Here is a 26,485-nt window from a genome sequence, read left to right on the forward strand (position 1 = left end):
AAGCCTCGGACTATCCACTCTGTCTATGCCCCTCATAATTTTGTATACCTCTATCAGGTCGCCCCTCAACCTCCTTTGTTCGAGTGAGAACAAACCGAGTTTATTCAACCGCTCCTCATAGCTAATGCCCTCCATACCAGGCAACATCCTGGTAAATCTCTTCTGCGCCCTCTCTAAAGCCTCCACATCCTTCTGGTAGTGTGGCGACCAGAATTGAACACTACACTCCAAGTGTGGCCTAACTAAGGTTCTATACAGCTGCAACATGACTTGCCAATTCTTATACTCAATGCCCCGGCCAATGAAGGCAAGCATGCCTATGCCTTCTTGACTACCTTCTCCACCTGTGTTGCCCCTTTCAGTGACCTGTGAACCTGTACACCTAGATCTCTCTGACTTTCAATACTCTTGAGGGTCTGTCAAACGCCTGCCCAAAGAAGCAAGCACAGAGACAGATCGCCCCGAGCTTTAAATTCATTAAGGTGAGGATGTAAGACAGAATCCTTTGCTGAGCTCAGCATGGGGGGGGGGCAGGTTGAGGGTATAGTGAATACAGGCCAAGCGCTAGGTTTGGAAGAAGCAAACAAGGGAGAGAGATATCCATTAGGGCAGGGTCTGGGTGCTCGTGCAGTGAGGGCAACCCCCCCCCCCCCCCCCCCCCCAGTAATAACCTCCCGTCTCCTAGCAGCGGCGCCCACGGCAACTCAGAGGCCCCGCCCTCGCTCTCCCATTGGCGGAGGGCCCTGCCGATCTGCATACGTCGCCTCGCCCACCGCGCGAGGACATTTGTTTCAAACCAAAAGTCTGAACGTTCCATGGGAAATGTAACCAATTCCAGGAGTCAGCAAAACACTCAAATTAAACCAGCTCCCACCCCCAATAGTCTGCAAAACAAAACTGCTGATTATCAACCAACCTCAGGGACACAGTCACCGCTACAATCATTGAAACTGCTATGAATCCACCCGACCCTGCTTTTATTTCCAAACTGTGCGTCAGTATTCAAACCCACAGCAAGTCAACTCAGCCGGGCTAACCTCAAACTATTTGCATCTCGCAGATGCGCCTCTGGGCTGGAATTGCTCCGGCTCCCCCTCAGTTTGGCAGGTTCCGATCATTTGCAACTGTTTTACATTCTTAAATCTGAACCAACTCAAAGCCAATCGGAAAAGGATGAATTAATCGTTCACTGGTTGCTTTGGCGCCTTGGAAACCAACCGTCACTTCGTTTTTCAAAACAAGCGAAAGGAGAATCCAAGCTCCGGGTTAGTGGCTGTCCCGGGGCTGTTGTGGAGAAGAGACTTCCCAGTTAGATTTTAAGCCAAATAATCCACGACCTTGTGTCAAAAAGCTCTTTGATCAAAATGCATTACTTTGGACGTATTGTACAAGAAACATTCACATAAACACAAAGCTCGTCGGTCAATAAATATGGTGACATTAATTCTGGGCCAAGGCAAACTGCAAACATTTTCCTGGGATCATTGCGGCGCTGGGAATTCAGCCGCAAACCCCCTGCTCTCGCTGCATAGACAGCAAGACCGGCTCGCAGTTAACCCAGAGCCGGGGGCGGGGGTTAAGATAAGAAGCGCAGGGCCCAGAGAGAGGGCTGAACGGGTGGGGTACGCGGTGCGGGAGCCCCGGGCCGCGGTCAGTGTTGTAGTGGGTGCCCGCCCCGGGTCGCTTGCTGCCGGGTTACTCACGGAGTTTTTTCCACATGGCATAGTGACAGGCGATGAATCCTTTGCGGATCGCCCCCCGGAATTCCTCGGGATCCTCCGACAAGAAGCCCCGCTGCTTCTTGATACATTTCCACAGGTTGTCGCGGGCGAACACCGCCGCTTCCCGTCCGCCGTGCCCGTCAAAGACGGCGAAGAAGGCCACCCCGGGCCGGGGCTCCCCGCCGCTCCCTCCCGCCACCGCTTCCTCCTCCTCGCTCTCCGCCTCGCCGGGCTCGGCCTCCGACTCGATCACCACCTGGGTCACATCCTCCATGTACTTCCTCCCGCCCTGGTCCGAGTACACGCTGATCCGCAGCGAGAAGAGGCTGTCGGCCGACATTCTGAGCGCCGGATCGCAGCCGCTTCCCTCCCTCGGCCTGTGCCCCGGGTATTGTTTATCTGGCCGGCCCGTTTGGGCATGCGCGCTGCCGAGCGGTGACCTCAGTGCATCGTCGCCAGCGCGTAGACAGACGCGGCTACGTCAGCACGCCGCCAACTCCGCGCTCACGTCCCTCCAGCGCGTGAGGGGCGGCGTATGTGACGTCATCGCAGCGCCCCTCACGTGCCGGCGTCGTGATGGTGTAATCGCGCGCGCAACTTGAAAACCTCTGTCAGCACGTGGCTGCAATGTTCCGCCATGATCTCATCGAATGGTGGAGTAGGCTCGAAAGGGGCTGAATGGCCTCACCCTCCTCCTGCTGGTTCTTATGGAACCAACTGTGGTTAGCACTGTTGCTTCTCAGCTCCACGGTGCCAGCTTCAATTCTCGGCTTGGGTCATTGCCTGTGGGGAGTCTGCACGTTCTCCCACGCAGACAGCGTGGGTTTGCTCCGGTTTCCTCCCACAATCCAAAGATGTGCAGGTTAGGTGGATTGACCATGGTAAATTGCCCTTAGTGTCCAAAAAGGTTGGGTTACTGAGGTAGGGTAGCAGCATTGGCCTAAGTAGGGTGCTCTTGGGTGCTGCAAGCTCAATGGGCTGAATGGCCTCCTGCACTGTAAATTCTATGTGTTCTAATTCCCACGCAGCACAAAATGCAACCAAACTATTCCAGCTCACAGGTTTAGGCAGAGCATATGTGGAGGGGTTTGCCCAGCCAGAATGGGCAGTCCAGGCTCCAGCTGGGACACTCTCAACAATAACCACAATTTTTTTTTAATGTCTGTCTCCAACATACAGGAGGGATGACCATCCAATTGTGCCACCAAATCTCTTAAAAGACACAGAGCTGACAACCACAAGCTGGGTTTTTGGAGGTTGATGGTAGCCGTGATGTGGAGGTGCTGGAGCTGGACTGGGGTGGGCACAGTAGGAGGTCTCACAACGGCACGTTAAGTTCAACAGGAAATCACAAGCTTTCGGAGAGCTGCTCCTTCATCAGGTGAAGACTTGTGATCTCAAATAAACCTGCTGGACTTTAACCTAGTGTTGTGAGACCTCTTACTGGGTTTTAGGAGAATAAGAGCATCTTAATAATAATCTTTATTAGTGTCACAAGTAGGCTTACATTAACACTGCAATGAAGTTAATGTGAAAATCCCCTAGTCGCCACACTACGGCGCCTGTTCGGGTACACAGAGGGAGAATTCATAGAATTTACAGTGCAGAAGGAGGCCATTTGGCCCATCGAGTCTGCACCTGCTCTTGGAAAGAGCACCCTACCCAAGCCCACATCTCCACCCTATCCCCAGAACCCAGTAACCTCACCCAACACTGAGGGCAATTTTGGACACTAACGAGAAATTTATCATGGCCAATCCACCTAACCTGCGCATCTTTGGACTGTGGGGGGAAACTGGAGCACCCGGAGGAAATCCACGCAGACACAGGGAGAACGTGCAGCCTCCGCACAGACAGTGACCCAAGCCGGGAAACGAACCCAGGTCCCTGGCGCTGTGAAGCAACAGTGCTAACCACTGTGCCACCCTTCCGGCCCGGGCTCCCAGCCTGGCATTACATCATTTTCAAAATTATCTTCCACAAACCTTTGCACCTCCCTTCCATGAGTCTGCACAACTCCATTTCCCACTTTTATTGCTGCACCACCGACTACTGTCCCTTCAGCTGTCTAAACTCTGGAATTCCGGCGCCGGAATGTGGCGACTAGGGGCTTTTCACAGTAACTTAATTGAAGCCTACTTGTGACAATAAGTGATTTTCATTTCATTTCATTTTCATTTCATTCCCTCCTTAAACCTCTCCACCCGATGTTCCTGGCAACATAATTATTTGATCATGTTTTTGATCAACTGTCCTAACAGCACGGTAGCATTGTGGGTAGCACAATTGCTTCACAGCTCCAGGGTCCCAGGTTCGATTCCGGCTTGGGTCACTGTCTGTGCGGAGTCTGCACATCCTCCCCGTGTGTGCGTGGGTTTCCTCCGGGTGCTCCGGTTTCCTCCCACAGTCCAAAGATGTGCAGGTTAGGTGCATTGGCCATGATAAATTGCCCTTAGTGTCCAAAATTGCCCTTAGTGTTGGGTGGGGTTGTTGGGTTATGGGGATAGGGTGGAGGTGTGGGCTTGGGTAGGGTGCTCTTTCCAAGAGCCGGTGCAGACTCGATGGGTCGAATGGCCTCCTTCTGCACTGTAAATTCTATGAAACATGGCTCAGTGTCAAATTTGGTGTGATAACACCCCATGAAACACATTGGGATATTTGATTACATACAAGTTACTCCATAAAGGCAATTTGTTGCTGTTGTAAATAACAGGGTTTTAATATTTGAGCATAGGGTCATGTCAAAATTAGTGCAGACTTGGCAACTAGAAAAGTTATCAGACATCCTCAGGTACATTTCATGCAGGAGAAATGCAAGGGACAAAGAAGCAAAGGAGAAAATAGCCCCATTCATTCTCATAGTTTACTGTAATAGCAGTGGAAACAAGTAGTGGACAAGGTACAGGAATCAGGTTTTACAATGAGTCAGTCACAGAACGTACAGTCTGGTTAGAGGAACACAAAGTCGAAATAGGGTAGCCTTCATAACAATTGAGACTTCAAGTTACAGTCAACAAATATTAACAGTGGCAAATGTGTGGGAAATGTTTCAATGTAACAACTCGTGCTCCACAGAACCATCCGACATATAAACAGGCCACTCAATAGCATGTGAATTAGGAGCAGGGGTAGGCCGTGGGCAGCACAGTAGCATAGTGGTTAGCACAGTCACTTCACTGCTCCAGGGTCCCAGGTTCGATTCCCTGCTGGGTCACTGTCTGTGCGGAGTCTGCATATACTCCCCGTGTTTGCGTGGGTTTCCTCCGGGTGCTCCCGTTTCCTCCCACAGTCCAAAGATGTGTGGGTTAAGTGGATTGGTTATGCTAAATTGCCCTAAGTGTCCAAAAAGGTTAAGTGGAGTTACTGGATTATGGGGATAGGGTGGAGGCGTGGGCTTAAGTAGGGTGCTCTTTCCAAGGGCCGGTGCAGACTCGATGGGCCGAATTACCTCCTTCTGCACTGTAAATTCTATGATTCGGCTACTCCAGTCTGCACCACCATTTGATAAGATTCCTGTCTACTCCCATAAATCTGACTCCTTTGTCAGTCAAGAATCTATCTAACTCAGTCAATGAACCTGCCTCCCCCGCTCTGGGCAACAGAATTCCACAGACCAATAACATTCTCAAGAGGAAATGTTTCTCCTCCTCATCTGGACTTCCAGTGACAGCTATGTGTTGAGCAGTCGCAGGCACAGTGGCTCCTGCCAGGGTACTTTGATTTTGGCCCGTTTATGGGTGATCTTTCGGGATAAATTTGAGTAGTTTGCTGGGATAGGGTCCCCTCATAAAAGTAACGTCTGACACGTACAATACAAAGCAGAAGTTGGACAAGGGATCGTCATCAGACTCAAAGGTTCCTCGAGCCTCAGTAGGGGGGAACATGGCGGAGGCTTCAGCTGCGTCATTGGCCTCTCCATGGTCGACCAAGACAATGGCAAGCTTCTTGACGGACAACTTTAAGAAGCAGCGGCAGGCAGTCTCTGAGGACCTGGGGAAGGCAATGGAGGGGGCTTGGGCCCCTATTCGGGTGGCCTGGGAGAAGAAGGACCAGTGGATAGAGTTACAAGATGCCACAATACAGAAGGTGGAGGTGGCGCTCTCAGAGCATAGTGGTCGGAGTGTCCCCCTGGAGGCAGAGATGGTGTTGCTGGCTGAAGAGTGCAAAACGTTGAAGGCCAAGGTCGACGAGCTGGAGAACTGCTCCAGACGACAAAACTTAAGAATCGTTGGTCTACTGGGGGGTCTGGAAGGCTCAAACTCTATGAATTATATGACTAAGATGTTTGCAACGTTGGTGGGGGAGGGGGTTTTGCCATCCCATCCTGAATTGGACTGGGCCTATCGGTCGCTGAGGAAGTGGCCTAGATCTGGGGAGCTAGCACGGGCAACCATCATCAGGTTTCATAGATATCTGGACAAGGAACAGGTCCTGAGGTGAGCAAAAGACCATCGAGACTGTAGATGGGAGGGCCATGTCATCAGAATATCCCAGCAGAAGTTGGGGCAGAGCTGGCAGGAAGGGGTGCGACATTTACTTAGACCATCGCTGTACAAGTGCAATGTGAGGTTTGGTGTGGTGCATCCGGCCCGTCTTTGGGTAACTTTCAAGGACTGAGATTATTACTTTAATGCACTGGAGAATGCAAATAAGTTCTTCATCAAGAAGCATGAAAAGGGGTGATAATTATCTTTACAGTAGCAGGGTGATCCCCGGCACAGGGTAAAAATCAAAGACAACTAAAAGTGCTCAAGGACTAATAAGTTAGATGTTTGTTCACTCTTTGGTTCACCTGTATCTGTGTATATTGTGGGGGTTTTGTACAGTGGGGGAGGGCAAGGTGTTGTTATGGGGCTTTGTTGGTGTTTTATCTGTGCAAATTTCGGGTTTGTATATTGAACTGTTGGAGTTGTATGGGGGTTGTTCTGTATTAAAGTTTGATATGGGCGGGGGGTTGATTGGTGGTATTCTGTTTAGTTGTCTTCGATTTTTACCCTGTACCGGGGATCATCCTGCTAACTGTAAAGCTAGTTAACGGGAACGGAGAAGGGGGCAATATCTGCAGCTTGTTACCGCTGGGGATATTTTTTGTTAAGAAAATGAGCGTAGGTTTTTTGTTTGGGATTGGGGATAGGGAAGGGAAGGGGGCTTTTGTTTTTCTGTTGTTTGTTTGTTTGGTAATCGGGGTGGGATTGAGCTGAGAGGTGGGGATGGGGAGAGGGAGGGGTAGACTGCTGACGGGGACAGTTTCTTTGTTTTTCTGGTATGGTGGCCACCTTGGGTGGGCCCGGAGCTGGCGCAGGCTGAAGCACTGCTGGATTGCCTCACAGGGTGGATACGTCTGATCCATGGTTTGCGGGGGGGGGGGGGGGGGGGGGGTTTGGAGGCCTCCGACCGGTTGATAACTTGGAATGTAAGGGAGGTAAATGCCGCAGTAAAAAGATGCCGCATGTTTACGCATCGGAGAAGCAGTTTTTCTGCAGGACACCCATTTGAGAATCAAGGCTCAAACAAGGTAGCGGAAGGGCTGGGTGGGGTAGGGATATCATTCGGGTTTTGATTGTAATCCTACGGTGGTAGCCTCTGTGTGGGGGCTGCTGTGTTGATGCATAAGAGGGTATCTTTTTCTGCGGTTAATATATTAGCAGGTGGGAGGTGTGTAATCATCAGGAGGTCATTGGCGGGCACGTTGGTGGCGTTGGTCAATGTGTGTGTACAGAACTAGGATGACACAAATTCATTAACAAGGTACTGGTTTCTATCCCAGATTTGGATTCACATCAGCTAATTATTGGAGCGGGGAGGGGGGGAACTCCAATTGCATTCCGGATCCTAGGATGGACAGGTCGAGACCCAAGTCTCTGAGTCCATCAGGAGTAGCAAAGGAGTTATTGGTATTCATGGAACAGATTGGGAGGGCGGGAGGGGGGGCACGCAGACCCGTGGCTATTTAGGTACCGGGGTATAATGAGGTTTCTTTTTTTTTTCCCCACATACATCAGGTATAATCCCAGATTGATTTCTTTGTGATGAGTTAGGTCTCTTCCCCCTAAGGTGAGGGGGACGGGATACTCGGCCATCATTATCTCGGATCATGCTCTGCATTGTGTGGACCTGATGTTGGAGCCGGGCCGCTCACAGCGACCCCCCCGTGGAGATTGGACACCATGTTGCTCGCGGATAAGAGATTTGGTGAGCATATACCCTCGGTCATTGGAGAGTATGCTGAGTTTCATAGGAACGAAGCCGTCTCGCCTGCCACTGGGAAGCCCTGAAGGCGGTCATTGGACGGTAGATAATCTCTTACAAGGCGCATAGGGATAAACCTGGAAGAATAGAGAGGCAGAAGCTGGTGGATTTCATCCTCGAGGTGGACCGCCGGTACTCCATTGCACCGACACCGGAGCTATTGGCGAGCAGAACAAAATTGCAGACCGAGTTTGAGTTTTTGTCAATGGCTGGGTGAGCCAGCTGGGACACTCGAGGGGGACTTTTTTTTTTAATTAATTTAGCGTACCCAATTCATTGTTTCCAATTAAGGGGCAATTTAGCGTGGCCAATCCACCTACCCTGCACATCTTTGGCTTGTGGGGACGAAACCCACGCAAACACAGGGAGAATGTGCAAACTCCACACGGACAGTGGCCCAGAGTCAGGATCGAACCTGGGACCTCAGCGCCGTGAGGGAGCAGTGCTAACCACTGCGCCACCGTGCTGCCCGAGAGGAGGACCTTTTATAAATATGGGGAGAAGGCCAGTCGCCTGTTAGCACGCCAGCTGAGGAGGCAGGCTGCCTCCTGGGAGATACTGCAGATGGCACAAACCTATGGTTTCTGCACATTGGAGCCAACAGTGACATGGAGCCAAGTTTAAAATGCTGCCTAAACTGATTCCAAATCCTCAAAGTGGCTATCACCACTGGGCTCAAAGTAAATCTTACCAGGGAAAACGGGAGTGGGGCATCTCAGTTTTAAATGGGCTCAGTGAGCCCTCCCTGTACCCTTTAACATCCCACCTAGCCGAATTGCACTCTGGTATTCATTGCCTAGAATTGTTTAATATCCGACGCAGTCTAATCCCACTCTACCCCTCACTTCCTGAACCTTTAATATCCCACTCCGTCTAATCGCACCCTCCTACTCACTCCCCACTTTCCACACAGACTAATCGCACGCTCCTGCTCACTCTTCACCACCGGTAATATCCCATTTTGTATAATCCCCACAACCTTTAATATCCCACACAGTTTAATTCATTCACCTCCTGGCTCCCTGCACCCTTTAATATCCCACCCAATAGTGGGCAGCAAAATGTCCATGGGTGTAATTTATATGGACTTCCAGAAGGCATCTGATAAAGTCCCATACAAGAAACTTAACTAAAGTTCAAATTCAAGGAATTGAAGACAAATTATTGGCCTGGTTTGGAAACCAGCTGAGCGACAGAGTCAGAGAGTAGGGAGAATGGACAGACACTCTAATCAGCAGAATGTGACCAGTGGTGTCCCACAAGGATTTGTGCGGGGGCATCAACTGTTAATTGTATTTATTAATGACTTTGAAGATGGGATAAAAAGCCATGTAGCCAGATTTGCCAACACCACAAAAATAGATAGCAGTGCAAGGAGAATGGGTGGAAGTGTAAAATTACAAAGAGATATTGATAGGTGAAGTGAATGAGCAAAACAATGAAAAATGGGAGTTCGACGCGGGAAAATGTGAGATCATCCACTTTGAACCCAAAAAGGGTAGAACAGGGGCCTTACTACTTGTGAAAAGGTAGGAACAGTGGAAAGAATTGGAGGTCCTTGTATATAGATCATTAAAATGTGATGAGCAGGAACAGAGAGTCCAAAGGGGAATTGGAATTCTGACCGTTATATCTAGAGGATAATAATACAAGAGCATAAACCTATGCTCCATCTTGACAAAGGCCAGTTTAGACCGCACCGGAAGCATGGTGACCAGTTTTGGCCACTACATCTTAGGAAGGATGTATTGACCTCGGAGGGAGTGCAGTGTAGATTTATCGGAATGATACCGGGACTCCAAGCGTTAAACAATAAGGATTATTCACCGGGTCTATTCCCTGGAACTTGGAATGTTAAGGGTGATTTGGTTAAAGGTTTTAAGATATTGAGTAGCACAGAAACTCTCGTGCCCAAATAACAATTGATGCAAGAATAATTGTTAATTTTGAATCTGAGATTTATTTTTGTTGTCCAGAGGTATTAAGGGAAATGGGGCAAAGGCTGGAATATGGGGCGAGATTCTCTGACCCCGCGCCGGGTCGGAGAATCGCCGGCGGGCCACGCAAATCACGCCACACCGCCCCGACGCCAGCACGCGATTCTCCGCAGAGCGGCCGGCCAATGATTCTCCGGCCCGAATGGCCGAGCGGCCATAAGAAAAAAGCCGAGTCCCGCCGGCGCTGTTCTAACCTGCTCTGGGCCGGCAGGAACTCGGTGTGTAACGGTCGGGTGGCAGCCTTTGGGGAGGGAGGAGGGGGGGTCCGACGGAGGGGAGGTCCGACCGTGGGGGGGGCCTCCGATGTGGCCTGGCCTGCAATCGGGGCTCACCGATCGGCGGGCTGGCCTCTGTGGCTGGGGGCCACCTTTCCTACCCGCCGGCCCCTGTAGTCCTGCGCCATGTTGCGTCGGGGCCGGCGGGTTGAAGGAGACTACTGCGCATACGCGCGTTGGCGCCGGTGCCACTGCGCATGTCCTCGTTGCCGCCGGCGCAACTGCGCATGTGCAGATCCTGCGGCGCACAGTTCGTGCCAGGATCTGCAGCTGGAGCGACGTGAACCGCTCCAGCGCCGTGCTGGCCCCCTGGAGTGGCCAGAATTAGTCGTGGGACCGGCCCGTTCACACCGTCGTAAAACACAACGGTGTTTACGACGGCGTGGACACTCTGCCGCGGGATTGGAGAATCCCACCCACGGAGCTGGGTCACAGATTGGCTTCAATTAAAAAGCACCATGGAACAGACTTCAGTAGCTAAATAGCCTCCTCCAATTCCTATGTTCCCCACGTCCCACCCAGTCTAATCCCATTCTCCTGCTCACATTCCCATACCGGGAATCACATTCATGGGATTTTCTCAGCGAGGTACTGGAGGGGACATCTCAAGTGGAGGGAAGTGGGGGTGTGGGGAAGGCTGTGGAAGGAAGGAAAAGGTGTCCTTGAGCAGGACATTGTGGAGATTTAGGAGCTGGAAGGGTGGGTCCGAGACTGGAATGGGGTCTTTGTGAAATGGTTAGTGAGGCGGGGCGAGCAATAAATTGCAAGGTTAGAGAGGGGTTCAGACAATTGGTGTGTGTGAATTATTGACTGATGCACTGAAAGCTGGTACTGAAATTGTAGTGAGTGATGTTTAAACTGACTTTAGTAAATCCTGTTCAATGGGCCCTTGTAAGTACAACAAAGGAGCTTTACTGCTGGTGGGAGGACTGAAACCAATTGTCCAGAGGGAGCACATGGGAATTCAGCGGCCATCAACCAGAGTCCTGTCTCTTGGGTCAAACCCTGCGGCTGGTGCTGGATTCTGACGGGGGTTTCAGGCTGGTGATATTCTGTTGCCGCCTCCTCCCTCGGAAATGTTGGTGGCCTCAGTGCGACTCCTGCTGGCAGAGCTGGAGGAAGTGTCTTCATCCCCAGGGAACTGATTACGCCCACAGCATAGAGTGGTCAACAAGCAATTCCGGAACTGGAGAGGGAAGAGAAACGGGAAAGTCACTTAAAATCAGGAATGAAGGAAGAAGCTACATTTCTAGAATACCTCCCACAACCTCAGGACAGCCCAAAACACTTTACAGTCAATGGGGTGCTTTGGAAGTGCACACTGTGCCAAATGTGGGAAATGAGGCAACTGATTCTCCCCCCACCCCCCACACACACAGTCTGAGATCCCATGGGCACATCCTCTTCCCGTCCGATATCTCACCATGGTGTCCGATATCTCACCGTGGTGTCCGATATCTCACCATGGTGTCCGATATCTCACCGTGGTGTCCGATATCTCACCGTGGTGTCCGATATCTCATTGTGGTGTCCGATATCTCACTGTGGTGTCTGATATCTCACCATGGTGTCCAATATCTCACCGTGGTGTCCGATATCTCACTGTGGTGTCCGATATCTCACTGTGGTGTCCGATATCTCACCGTGGTGTCCGATATCTCAGCGTGGTGTCCGATATCTCACTGTGGTGTCCGATATCTCACCATGGTGTCCGATATCTCAGCGTGGTGTCCGATATCTCATCGAGGTGTCCGATATCTCAGCATGGTGTCCGATATCTCAGCGTGGTGTCCGATATCTCATTGTGGTGTCCGATATCTCACTGTGGTGTCCGATATCTCAGCATGGTGTCCGATATCTCAGCATGGTGTCCGATATCTCAGCGTGGTGTCCGATATCTCAGCGTGGTGTCCGATATCTCACCGTGGTGTCTGATATCTCACTGTGGTGTCCGATATCTCACCGTGGTGTCTGATATCTCACTGTGGTGTCCGATATCTCACCATGGTGTCCGATATCTCAGCGTGGTGTCCGATATCTCATCGAGGTGTCCGATATCTCAGCATGGTGTCCGATATCTCAGCGTGGTGTCCGATATCTCAGCGTGGTGTCCGATATCTCATCGAGGTGTCCGATATCTCAGCATGGTGTCCGATATCTCAGCGTGGTGTCCGATATCTCAGCGTGGTGTCCGATATCTCACCGTGGTGTCTGATATCTCACTGTGGTGTCCGATATCTCACCGTGGTGTCCGATATCTCAGCGTGGTGTCCGATATCTCAGCGTGGTGTCCGATATCTCACTGTGGTGTCCGATATCTCACCGTGGTGTCCGATATCTCAGCGTGGTGTCCGATATCTCACTGTGGTGTCCGATATCTCACTGTGGTGTCCGATATCTCATCGTGGTGTCCGATATCTCACTGTGGTGTCCGATATCTCACCGTGGTGTCCGATATCTCAGCGTGGTGTCCGATATCTCATCGAGGTGTCCGATATCTCAGCATGGTGTCCGATATCTCACTGTGGTGTCCGATATCTCACTGTGGTGCCCGATATCTCACCATGGTGTCCGATATCTCAGCGTGGTGTCCGAATCTCAGCGTGGTGTCTGATATCTCACCGTGGTGTCCGATATCTCAGCGTGGTGTCTGATATCTCACCGTGGTGTCCGATATCTCACCGTGGTGTCCGATATCTCACTGTGGTGTCTGATATCTCACCATGGTGTCCAATATCTCACCGTGGTGTCCGATATCTCAGCGTGGTGTCCGATATCTCACTGTGGTGTCCGATATCTCACTGTGGTGTCCGATATCTCACCGTGGTGTCCGATATCTCAGCGTGGTGTCCGATATCTCACTGTGGTGTCCGATATCTCACCGTGGTGTCCGATATCTCACTGTGGTGTCCGATATCTCACCATGGTGTCCGATATCTCAGCGTGGTGTCCGATATCTCATCGAGGTGTCCGATATCTCAGCGTGGTGTCCGATATCTCAGCGTGGTGTCCGATATCTCATTGTGGTGTCCGATATCTCACTGTGGTGTCCGATATCTCAGCATGGTGTCCGATATCTCAGCGTGGTGTCCGATATCTCAGCGTGGTGTCCGATATCTCACCGTGGTGTCTGATATCTCACTGTGGTGTCCGATATCTCACCGTGGTGTCTGATATCTCACTGTGGTGTCCGATATCTCACCATGGTGTCCGATATCTCATCGAGGTGTCCGATATCTCAGCATGGTGTCCGATATCTCAGCGTGGTGTCCGATATCTCAGCGTGGTGTCCGATATCTCATCGAGGTGTCCGATATCTCAGCATGGTGTCCGATATCTCAGCGTGGTGTCCGATATCTCAGCGTGGTGTCCGATATCTCACCGTGGTGTCTGATATCTCACTGTGGTGTCCGATATCTCACCGTGGTGTCCGATATCTCAGCGTGGTGTCCGATATCTCACTGTGGTGTCCGATATCTCACCATGGTGTCCGATATCTCAGCGTGGTGTCCGATATCTCACTGTGGTGTCCGATATCTCACTGTGGTGTCCGATATCTCATCGTGGTGTCCGATATCTCACTGTGGTGTCCGATATCTCACCGTGGTGTCCGATATCTCAGCGTGGTGTCCGATATCTCATCGAGGTGTCCGATATCTCAGCATGGTGTCCGATATCTCACTGTGGTGTCCGATATCTCACCATGGTGTCCGATATCTCAGCGTGGTGTCCGATATCTCACTGTGGTGTCCGATATCTCACTGTGGTGTCCGATATCTCATCGTGGTGTCCGATATCTCACTGTGGTGTCCGATATCTCACCGTGGTGTCCGATATCTCAGCGTGGTGTCCGATATCTCATCGAGGTGTCCGATATCTCAGCATGGTGTCCGATATCTCACTGTGGTGTCCGATATCTCACTGTGGTGTCCGATATCTCACCATGGTGTCCGATATCTCAGCGTGGTGTCCGATATCTCAGCGTGGTGTCTGATATCTCACCGTGGTGTCCGATATCTCAGCGTGGTGTCTGATATCTCACCGTGGTGTCCGATATCTCACTGTGGTGTCCGATATCTCATCGAGGTGTCCGATATCTCAGCGTGGTGTCCGATATCTCACTGTGGTGTCTGATATCTCACCGTGGTGTCGGATATCTCAGCGTGGTGTCCGATATCTCACCGTGGTGTCCGATATCTCACTGTGGTGTCTGATATCTCACCGTGGTGTCTGATATCTCAGCGTGGTGTCCGATATCTCACTGTGGTGTCTGATATCTCACTGTGGTGTCTGATATCTCAGCGTGGTGTTCGATATCTCACCGTGGTGTCTGATATCTCACTGTGGTGTCTGATATCTCAGCGTGGTGTTCGATATCTCACCGTTGTGTCTGATATCTCACCGTGGTGTCCGATATCTCACCGTCGTCACCATTCCTCCTGCATGGGCCAGGACAGTGAATCAAACCTCGAGAGGCAGCCCAGCTAAGCCCAGACCAGTAAGGTCTGTCTGACAGGGCCTGCTCCAGAAGAACCTGCAGTGATTTCCTCTTACTCTCCCTCCCTTACCCAGGGCACTGAGGCGAATTGTTTCTGCTTCAACACAACAACAGGGATAGGGAGAGGCAATATAGACTTAATTTCATCGTTCTAAAGATTGTACAGGGTGGGGGGGGGGGGGGGGGGTGGTCACAGAGTCCTGAGGGTTAATGTGCATCATACTTTGAAGGTGGCAGGACACATTGAGTGGGTTGGGTGCAAAGAATATGGGGTCTTGGGCTTCATAAATAGAGTTAAGGATCACAAAAGCCAGGGAGTTAAGGTCTGATAGATGACAACTAGGCTATGCATCCAGCTCTGGTTATCACTTTAGGAAGGATGTGAGGGTCCTTCAGAAGGTGTGAAGGAGATTCACCAAAATGATTCCAGGGATGGGGAATTTTAGTTATAGGGTTAGGTTCCAGGGTCAAAATCCTGGAACTCCCTCCCTAACAGCACTGTGGACGTACCTACCACCACACAGACTGCGGCGGTTCAAGAAGGGCAATTAGGGATGGGCAATAAATTATGGCCGAACCAGTGATACCCACAACCCATGAGTGAATAAACAACAGGATGGAGAAGCTGGGGTTGTTCCGCTTGGAGCAAAGGCGATTGAGGGGAGACTTGATAGAGGTTTCTGACAGATTTAGATAAGGCAGCCAAATAAGAGCTGTTCCCATTACAATGACCTGGGGAAACGGGTTTAAGGTTTTGAGCAAGAGCTGTTGGGGGGGGGGGGGGGAGGGGGAGAGTGAGGATGAAATATTTTTTGCAGCGAGTGCAATGACCTGGAACATGCTGCCTGTGAGGAGGGTGCAAGCAGAGACAATGAATGATTTCAAAAGGAAAGTGGATGGACACTTAGCAGAAATAAATGAACTTACAGTGCGACTGGGATAGAGCGAGGGAGCAGGACCGCCTGGAGGCCCAATCGAATGGCTTCATCGTGCCTGACTCGGAACGCGGCAAGGACGAGAGGTCTCCCGCGAAACCTGCTATGCTGGGGATGCCTCGCAAGATCTAACGAGATCTCGCGAGATGTCATTATCTGGATCCCACCCTCGCTGGGCAGGATCCAGAGTTGAATATTTAAGTGAGCAGTTAGCCTCACTTAAAGATGTCTATGCCAGAGTTTCCCAAGACCCAGGATCGAACCCCTGCACCTGGGCGACCTCGCCGTGGCACTATTTAGCACTGGTCCACGGTCTCCCGGGCCGTCAGAGGCTCCCGGGTGGTTGGGCTCTGGGTAGGGTGGTACCCTGACACTCCTGTTGCCACCTGAGCACCTTGACATTGCCACCCGGCACCAGGCACTATCCGGGTGGCACTACCAGGCAGGCAATGGCAAAGTGCCCGGGTGGCAGGTTGCCCATACCGGGGACCAGGTCTGGGGGTGCCCTGTATGGGGCGAGGAGGGCTCAAGAAAGAACAAGTACGTTGGGGCCTTATTTGGTCAAGTACTCTTTTGATGACAAGGGCAGTCATTCTCGCCTCACCTCTGGGGTTCAGCTCTTTTGTCCATGTTTGAACCAAGGCTGTAATGGGGTCAGGAGCTGAGTGACCCTGGTAGAACTCAAAAAACGTCCATGAGCAGGTTATTGTTGAGTAAATGCTGCTTGATAGCACTGTTTATGACCCGTTCCATCACAATACTGATGACAAAAGTAGACTGATAGGGCAGTAATTGTCCGGGTTGGATTTGTCCTGCTTTTAGTGAACAGGTCATTGCCAGCAGGAAATCAAAACGGAATTTTCCCCTCACCACTTTCCAGCGGGTTGGTGGCAGGTCGAGTTTCCTGCTGATCCATGTTGGGAACACCATTTGCGAGCATTCCCATGTCACAAATACTCATTAAAAATGTTAATTGCGGGACTTCCGGTGGCGCCCTCGAGGAAGCAGGTCGCAGGTCGGATCGCTCCCGCCCGCGATGGGCAAACGGACCTGTTAAACGGACTTTTGCGGGACCTGGCGACCTGGTTAGGTTGAGGGGACAATAGGGAAGAGGCTTCCCCCCCAGGGTATGAGCAACTGGACCAGAAGTGGTCGAGTGGAGCGGCAGGGCTCGAAGAGGGAGCAGCGGGGACCCCAGACCAGGCGGCGAAGCATGGCGGACGGCAGGGACCAGGGAGCGGAGGCTCACTGGCCAAGGGAGCAGCAGATGGAGTTTTTTAAGAACTGCTTCGCCAAATTGAAGAGGGGCACGTTGGACCCGATGAGGGTGGTAATGGACCGAATGGTCGAGGCGCAGGCGGTCCAGGAGAAGGCGCTCAGGGAGGTCGAGAGGAAGCTCTCCAGCCAGGCAGACACGGTGGCGAAGCTGGAGCACGAGGTGGAGGAGCTGAACGCCCGCCAGAGGAGGATGCAGGAGCAGCTTGAAGAGCTAGGGAACAGAGCCAGGAGGCAGAATGTGAGGATCGTTGGCCTCCCCGAGGGCTGCGAGGGGTCGGATGTGTGTGCATACATGAAAGATATGCTCGAGGCACTGATGGGGCCGGAGGCCTTCCCCCCGACCCCTGGAGTTGGCTGGGGTGCATAGAGGCCCCACAAGGAAGCCCAGGATGGGCGACCAACCGAGGGTCTTGGTGGTCCGCTTTCACCGGCTTGCTGACAGGGATCGTGTGCTGCGATTGGCCAAGGCTGAGAGGAGCAGCAGATGGGAGAATTGTGAGGTGCGCATCTACCAGGACTTGGGAGCGGAGCTGGCCAAGAGGTGTGCAGGATTCATCAAGGTGAAGGCAGCCCTCTACAAAAAGGAGGTGAGGTTTGGAATGCTGTATCCTGCGAAGCTGTGGGTTACGTTTGAGGAACTTCACTACTACTTTGAGACACCGGAGCAGGTTTGGACTTTTATCAAAGAAAAGAAGCTGGCCTTGAACTAAAGGGCACTTAGTTTTTTCAGTGCTGTACAGTGGCGGCGGTCTGTTAACCTAACTTGCTCTGACTAGGAGTGATATTTTTTTTTCTTGAAAGAAGAAGCTGGACTTGAACTAAGGAACTCTGGGCTCTCAGAGCTTTTGTGTGGCGGCGGTTTGTTAGATTATCCTCACTGTAATGTTATATCCAAGATTGTTTTAGCCGGGACAGGGAGCGGGGGCTGGAGGGCGCACTGTGTGGGGTGTTTGTGGGAGATTGCATCGGGGGGGGGGGGGGGGGGGCGGTAGAGCGAGGGGCCCTGCAAAGGGGGTCCCGCGCTTGGTACCTTTTGGCGGGAGATCGGGGCCTCGGAGAGGGGGATGGGCTAGGGGCTGGTCAGGGGACATGGAAGGGCACGGGGAGATACGATCAGGTTAATGGGTCCTTGGTGTGTGAGGGAAGGGCCCGAGTGCTCGGACGGGTGACAGACAGGCGCCAAGGGCAGGGGTCAGTGTAGCTAGCGTAGGTCAGGGGGCACCAGGGAGAGTAGGAGGAGGGGCGGGCTAGGGCCAGGCACGGGGCTGGCTGGCAGGTCAGGCCTCAGGGGGTGGGGGAGGTTGGGGGGGGGGCAGACGGGAAAGGGAGCAGAGGAGACTTAAGGGGCAAGGGGAGGGGGGGGTCGAGGGATCCCCTGAGGGAGAGAGTCGTTGCAGACTCTCAGGGAGCGGTGCAGGAAACCGATAGCAGCAGCACCCGGGGGTGGGGGGGGGGGTTTAGAGCCATGTTAGTTTAGTTGAACATGTGGGGCAGGGCAAACAGAGTTGATAGGGGAAATGTTTTGTTAACATTTGTATTCTTTCCCACTGTTTGTTTTCACTATGTTAAGGCCCTTTGCACAGGCCCTGTGATCTCTCTGGAAATGTTACAAATTTGTTTTAAATTAAAAAATTTAATAAAAATAAATAAATGAATAAAATGTTAATTGCTGGAATCACATTCCCCTCCCAATTACACGCTAAGTCAGTGGGAAGTGGACCAAACCACCATCAGATATAAATGGTGAACAGAGTCTGTTTTCACTTTGCTCGTGACTTTGAGGTTGGTGCAACACTCAAACCTTCCTGTTACAGCACTGCTCCGGGTCCACAACACTGCCAGTGTGACGCCACACTGGTGGGTGTGTGGGATTGGTCTCCTTACAGTGGGTACTCTGGGAGGTCAGTACTCAGTAACCCACATTTACTGGTCCCGCCCATCATGGGAATCGTCATCGGCGGGACGGAACATTTGAGAGAACGTTTCTGAAACAGAGACCAGCATTGTGACCGATGAGTGGGGGGGAAGGGGTGAGGCTGGGAAGGATGACAGAAACGTGGGGAACAATGGGGCATGGTGGGTTTGGAGAAGCAGGGGAACAATGGCAGACAGAGAGGGAACCAATCGTGGGGAAGCTGGTTCCCAACATGGATAACTAGAATGTAGACACAGAAGTGGCTGGATGGAAATCAAACTGCACGAATAGGAGGGGATGCACGAAGACTCTGGAATAGGAGGGGGTGATTGTGTTAGTGTGGCACACAAGAGATGGGATACACAGAGACTCCTGGAGAGGGGGGTGGAACGAGAAGGCAGACTGTGTTGTGATCAGTCATGAAGGAATGAGAGAGCATAGTGAAACAGAGTCTCAGTAATAGGCGCCAAGAGGTCACTGTGAGAGAGTAAAGTCAATCCTGGGGTTTTGCGGCCGATGCTACGGGGCTCTGCATGGCATGCACACTGCAGCGAGGGGCAAGGAATGTGCGCTCAGTTGGGATGAGGCACAGCTTTGTGTGCATGGCATGTTCACTGTCTTCTCGTCGGTGGCGATGGGGTTGTCTGGCTCGGTATTGGGCTGCAGGTGGGATGGTCACAGTTTAGAGGCATCTACAGCCTGCAAATGGAGAAAATGTAATAAGGGGGACGGGTGGGGGTTGATATTCAAAGCTCTCCTAAAGAAGAACAGCTCCTGCACATCTGCCAGATTATCAATTAAAGCTTCTAATGTGCTTTTTCCAATTGGAGGATCTAACATTCCACGGAGTGGGAGGACATCTCCCGTCAGAAGGTCACCATCATGTTCAACATTTTACCTGCAGATTATTCCATGGATACACAGGGGATCTATTCCCAGGATCTACAGGGGATCTATTCCCGGTATCCACAGGGAATATATTCCCGGTATCCACAGGGGTTCTATTCATGGTATCCACAGGGGATCTATTCCAGGGATCCATGTGGGGATCTATTCCAGGGACCTGTGGGGATCTATTCCAGGTATCCACATGGGATCTGTTCCAGAGATCCACATGGGATATATTCCAGAGATCCACATGGGATCTATTCCAGAGGTCCACATGGGACCTATTCCAGAGATCCACAGGGGATTAGTTCCAGGGATCCACGTGGGGGTCTATACCAGAGATCCACGTGGGGGTCTATACCAGAGATCCACGTGGGGGTCTATACCAGAGGTCCACGTGGTGGTCTATACCAGGGATCCACATGGGATCTATTCCAGCGATCCATGCGGGGTCTGTTCCAGAGATCCACAGGGGATCTATTCCATGGATCAATATGTGATTTATTCCAGGGACCCATAGGTGATCTACTCAAGTGATCTGTGGGGATCTATTTCAGGGACCCACATGTGATCTAATCCAGGAATCCACACGGGGATCTATTCAAGGGACCCATAGGTGATCTATTCCAGAAATCCACGTGGGGATCTATTCCAGGAATCCACATGGGGATCTATTCCAGGGATCCACAGGGGATCTATTCCAGGGATCCACATGGGGATCTATTCCAGGGATCCACAGGGGATCTATGTGGCATTTCACAGTTCTCAACTCATAAACATATCAAGGTGACAGATGTCCTCGACAGTAAGGCTCATCATTATGTGAAGATAACACTCAGTGAAACTTGCTAGACCGCTAGATTTCTGGGGTTTGCAAGTGTCTCAGGCATCCCAGAGTTCAGGGTGCAATTGACTGCACACATGTGGCACTGAGAACTCCGTGGCAGCAGCTCCTGGTTGATCAATAGGAAAGGGCTCCATTCCCTGAATTTTCAACCGGTGATCGGTCATTAGAAACACAACACGCACATTTGTGCCAGGTATCCTGGGGGCTCCCACGACTCATACATCCGGAGACACTCCCTGTGCCTCAAATATTCAAAGGGCCTCAATGAATACAGGGCTGTCAACTTGGGGATAAGGGTAACTTTCTCAAACGGTTGCTCATGATACCCGTGCGTCGTCCTCAGAGTACTTCTGAGTAGATGTACAACGGCGTGCACAATGCCATACAATTCACCATCGAGCAGACCACTGGCACCCGATGTTTGGATCACTCAGGTGTGGCTCTGCAGTAGCTCCCCGGAGACGGTGACCCACATAGTCATGCTCTGTTACGTCCTTCACAAACTAGCACTTCAGAGGGGGGGGGGGGAGGGTTCCCTCGACCGAGGGAGACATGAAGGAGGCTGAGAGCTCCTTGGATGATGAAGAGCAGGAAAGGAAAGAACTGGGCGAGTGAGGTGAGGGTCAGCTTCCACGTGGCGGTGCCATTGAAGAAACCCGACATGGAAAACATGGCCATGCCACACTGAGAGCCACAAGATTCCAGGAAGAGTAAGGTGCAGGCAGCAGGGACACGGTCACATTCCTGCTGTCCCTCAGTGCCGTGCCAGTGCACAGATGGCCTTGAAAGCCAGTAACATCGGCAGCAAGTTCATTGGGACTTGCCCCTTCAACCCTCATGATTCACCAGTCCTTATCTTTGCAAAGGTCAGCAGCGAATCCTGTATCCATACGCTCTGGGAGTGAAAGTCAGCACAACAGCGCAAATACTGGGTCAAAAGACTTGATGCAGTCATCACCACCTTAATGAGAAACCTTTAGCAGACACTGAAATGAGGGTATGGTTGGAGAGATCATCATGGTGGCAGGTCTTGTGCTTTGCCAGTGCCAATCACTTTCAAATGACGAGACCATTCTCACATAAGCAACATATGTATTTACAGACGTGCAAGAAACGTACAGTGATTGAACACCCATGAATCAGAATCTTTATAACCCTATTGCTACATCTAAGTACATCCCGGACACCCGCAGCAGAGGTGGAGGCAGCCTGCTGATTGGTACGCCTTGTTGTCAAGGTGTCCTCTCGAGGGCTGAAAGCTAGAGCGCCCTGGTCTGCTTTGGGTGTCCTGCAGTGGGGCAGGTGCACTTGGTTCTTGGCCTGAATGACAAGGTGAAGGGGGTCACAGGTAGAGGTGATTAGGTAAGACTGGATACTCTCAGAGTCACCTGGCTGCACGGGCCAAGGGTCTCCAGCTTCTGATCCTCCTCCCTGTGGGTGCCTGAGGGCCCTTGTCTGACACCCTGAGGAGAAGGGACACCTGGAGTGAAGTTCAGGTGCCCCCCACTCCCCCACCTCTCGCCTGGCCACTGATGGAACCAATACCTATTGCAATGGAGTGCAGGTCCGAGTGCAAATCCAGCAGGATCTTCTGGACCAAGGTCTCCAATGCAACCACCACCCTTCCCATGGAGACCCTGAGATGGTGCATGTTAGAGCCACAACATCAGAGTGCAGACAGACTCCTCCATCATTCGCTCTAGTCTGTTGACTGCCTCTCGCAATTCTACCTCCAGCCATTTCCTAAGGCTCAACAGGTGCCCGATCTCCAGCAGTCATTCAATTGCCAGAGAACTGACTGTCACTTTCTACGACTGCTGCAGAGATGTGTCAGTGAGGTACTCCCCGACGTGTAACCCCAAGTCTAATCTGGATTGATGACCCAGCGAGGAGTACATCTCTGCGCAGTGGAAGTTGCAGGTGAATGCAGTGACACTTCTTCATCTGATGCATCCTCAGCATCCTCCCCTGAGGGGGTCTGGGGCTTATGGTAACTCTGTCAGGGCCTGGATGTACCTGCAAGAGAGAGAAGATAGATTGAGTTCATGAACAGGCTGAAGACAACAGTGTATGTCACTCACTGAGAATGTCAGGATGTGATTAAACTCATGGAGGGTTCATCCGGACTGGCCTGCTGGGAGAGGCCAACCTTGCCTTCCCCACAGGAGTGATCTTTCCCTTCGCCTGCCAGCCCAGTAACATTCTCCTCAAAGTGGGACAAAACCTTTCTGTCTGCCATCCCTCCTCCCATCTGCGAGTGTGCCCCCCAGTTGTGGGTGAGCATGGCCTGCATGAGGAGGATAGAGTTTGTCCAAGAACTGTCCGATGAGATTCTGGTGATGTTGAAGTCGAGCAGTGTTGATGTCTCCCTTGCTAAGATTGTGTGAGATCTGTGAACTGTGTAGCCCTTTGAGGGCATGATGCCATGATGAGCATGAGACTAGAGTGAGCTGAAAGTTGACGTACCCCGGCCAAGCAAATGAAGCCATTCATCCGCTTCCTGTGGTGGATGAGTTTCTCATGTGGTTGCGTCTCCCAGGCTGACCAAGGCGAGGCAGATGTGCCTCCTGCAGCCCATCCCTCGGGTAGAGGACATCCTGGTGCTGGCATATCCCACGATTGAAGGCCTCAAGGGAATCAACGATGAATCTGTGTGGAGCATTTGTCTTTGGTGCAGTAATTTCAAGACACCTCCTGGGCACAGCTGGGTTGCAGAGAGTAATGTGTGTGTTCGGGTAGCATTCCAATGTAGCGACCAGACAAAGAACAAAGAAAAGTACAGCACAGGAACAGGCCCTTCTGCCCTCCAAGCCTATGCCGACCATGCTGCCCGTCTAAACTAAAATCTTCTACACTTCCGGGGTCCGTATCCCTCTATTCCCATCCTATTCATGTATTTGTCAAGATGCCCCTTAAACGTCACTATCGTCCCTGCTTCCACCACCTCCTCCGGCAGTGAGTTCCAGGCATCCACTACCCTCTGTGTAAAAAAACTTGCCTCGTACATCTCCTCTAAACCTTGCCCCTCGCACCTTAAACCTATGCCCCCTAGTAATTGACCCCTCTACCCTGGGGAAAAGTCTCTGACTATCCACCCTGTCTATGCCCCCCATAATCTTGTAGACCTCTATCAGGTCGCCCCTCAACCTCCGCCGTTCCAGTGAGAACAAACCAAATTTATTCAACCTCTCCTCATAGCTAATGCCCTCCATACCAGGCAACATCCTGGTGAATCTCTTCTGCACCCTCTCTAAAGCCGTCACATCCTTCTGGTAGTGCGGCGACCAGAATTGAACACTATACTCCTAGTGTGGCCTAACTAAGGTTCTATACAGCTGCAACATGACTTGTCAATTCTTATACTCAATGCCCCGGCCAATGAAGGCAAGCATGCCGTATGCCTTCTTGACTCCCTCCTCCACCTGTGTTGCCCCTTTCAGTGACCTGTGGACCTGTACACCTAGATCTCTCTGACTGTCAATACTCTTGAGGGTTCTACCATTCACTGTATATTCCCTACCTGCGTTAGACCTTCCAAAATGCATTACCTCACATTTGTCCGGATTAAACTCCATCTGCCATCTCTCCGCCCAGGTCTCCAAACGATCAAAGTCCTGCTGTATCCTCTGACAATCCTCATCGCTATCCGCAATTCCACCAACCTTTGTGTCGTCCGCAAACTTACTAATCAGACCAGTTACATTTTCCTCTCAATCATTTCTATATACTATGAACAGCAAAAGTCCCAGCACTGATCCCTACGGAACGCCACTAGTCACAGCCCTCCAATCAGAAAAGCATCCTTCCATTGCTACTCTCTGCCTTCTATGACCGAGCCAGTTCTGTATCCACCTTGCCAGCTCACCCCTGATCCCGTGTGACTTCACCTTTTGTACCAGTCTGCCATGAGGGACCTTGTCAAAGGCCTTACTGAAGTTCATGAGACAACATAGAATTTCATAGAATTTACAGTGCAGAAGGAGGCCATTCGGCCCATCGAGTCTGCACCGGCTCCTGGAAAGAGCACCCTACCCAAGGTCAACACCTCCACCCTATCCCCATAACCCAGTAACCCCACCCAACACTAAGGGCAATTTTGAACACTAAGGGCAATTTATCATGGCCAATCCACCTAACCTGCACATCTTTGGACTGTGGGAGGAAACCGGAGCACCCGGAGGAAACCCACGCACACACGGGGAGAACGTGCAGACTCCGCACAGACAGTGACCCAGCCGAGAATCGAACCTGGGACCCTGGAGCTGTGAAGCAATTGCGCTAACCGCTATGCTACCGTGCTGCCCTTATTTGTAAAGAGCTTGCTCTGGAGCTGTGAGTGCCAAGCTTTGCTGAACAGGAAAACCCCATGACTGATTCCCGGGTCTGCCAATCACCTGATCTTCATGTCTCTGAACTGAGGAAGTGAAAATCTCAATTCCTCCTGCTCCTGCTCACAAACCAGCACACACTGCTGGCTGTTGACTGAAGGGTGGATTTTTATGATATTAGAGTATTGGAAGAATCCACAACATTTTGGAAATTGTAAAGGAGAGGAAAAACTTCAGATTTATTTTACAAACCTAAATGTTCCTGTATCGATCATCTTTGTGACCGCCTCAAAAAACTCTATCAAGTTAATGAGACACGACCTCCCCTTCACAAAACCGTGATGCCTCTCGCTAATACCTCCCGTTTGCTTCCTGTCTCGAAGAATTCTCTCCAGTAATTTCCCCACCACTGAGGTAAGACTCACTGGCCTGTAGTTCCCTGGATCATTCTTGCTCCCCTTCTTAAACAAAGGAACAACATTGGCTATTCTCCAGTTCGCTGGGACATCACTTGAAGACAGTTCGACCTTCGACCCCTTTCAGTGATGGTGGAGCAGATGAATCGCTGCCCACATGACTCGGGGAGCTACTCACCAATGTGCTTCTGAGCGTGAATTCAGGCATGATTTCCCGCCACACCATCCGATGGGAGACATGTCGCAAAACCTGCCTACCATCGCACCCAAGGAGGGATTCCACACACCTCTGCGACATGTTATGCGACAGCAAAAGAGGCTGGTCATTAGCCAGTGGCGGGTCTTCTGGTCCCCACCAATGCCAATGGACTTTCCCATTGTTCACCCCCTCCACCATCGGGGAACCCACAGTTGGGGGGGCGTGGGGGGAGTCGCCATCGGCAGGACAACATGATCCCCCGGCGGAAACTGCCGGAATATTTCAGCCTGAGTCTCCAGAAAGGAAAATTCAGCCCAAACAGTGACGCCTGCCCATTCTTAGCCATATCGCCAGGGGAGAGCTGTGGGTTGAACCCAGGTGTTAACGGAGGGATTGAGGCAAAGAACAGGACTGGAAAGAACAGATTAACTTAATCTAACATCCCTGAAAGTTGCACAATTGGGAGGATACAATAACAACTTACATTTGTTCAGCATCTTCAATAGAATAAAACAAGATACTTCACAGAGCCATGAGATAAATACAGATATGTTACTGAGCCACAAAATGTGATATCAGTGCAATTGGTCAACAGAGAGAGGTTGGCGTGAAGGAGCACCTTAAAGGTAGAGAGTGAGATCGACAGGAATTTCAGAGTTTAGGGTCTTGACAACTGGGACACAGCCACGCCCGGCGGAGTGAAGGGAGCCACAGAATGAGAGGATCGGAGGAGGGTAGTGGAGCTCTGTGGTGACAGATATAGGGGGCTGGATTCTCCATTGCCCGACGCCAATATCGTAACCGGCGATCAGGCAGAGAATGGAGCCCGACACCCAAATCGGGGCCTGCGCCGGTTTGACGCCGGTCAGACATGCCCCCCCCCCCCCCTCTGAAATGGCATCGTCGCGTCACGCCGTTGCAACGCTGTTGGCGCATCAT

The 26,485-nt window shown here is 51.6% G+C and overlaps 2 protein-coding genes across 2 annotated transcripts in view; both read right to left on the bottom strand.

The window, feature by feature from the left end:
* Nucleotides 1-2,144, bottom strand: part of ppm1da (protein phosphatase, Mg2+/Mn2+ dependent, 1Da) — a 41,853-nt gene extending 39,709 nt beyond the window's left edge. Inside the window, exon 1 of the mRNA XM_072469942.1 lies at nucleotides 1,704-2,144. Within this exon, the coding sequence (XP_072326043.1) occupies nucleotides 1,704-2,061 (358 nt within the window). The 5' untranslated portion in view covers nucleotides 2,062-2,144. The remainder of the gene's footprint in view (nucleotides 1-1,703) is intronic.
* A 5,552-nt stretch (nucleotides 2,145-7,696) lies between these two features.
* LOC140386986 (pinopsin-like) overlaps nucleotides 7,697-26,485 on the bottom strand; it is a 37,683-nt gene continuing 18,894 nt past the window's right edge. The window contains exon 5 of the mRNA XM_072469943.1: nucleotides 7,697-11,428. Coding sequence (XP_072326044.1) covers nucleotides 11,279-11,428 — 150 coding nt within the window. The 3' untranslated portion in view covers nucleotides 7,697-11,278. The remainder of the gene's footprint in view (nucleotides 11,429-26,485) is intronic.

The sequence above is a fragment of the Scyliorhinus torazame genome, chromosome 12 (assembly GCF_047496885.1).
Source record: "Scyliorhinus torazame isolate Kashiwa2021f chromosome 12, sScyTor2.1, whole genome shotgun sequence".
Classification (NCBI taxonomy): domain Eukaryota; kingdom Metazoa; phylum Chordata; class Chondrichthyes; order Carcharhiniformes; family Scyliorhinidae; genus Scyliorhinus; species Scyliorhinus torazame.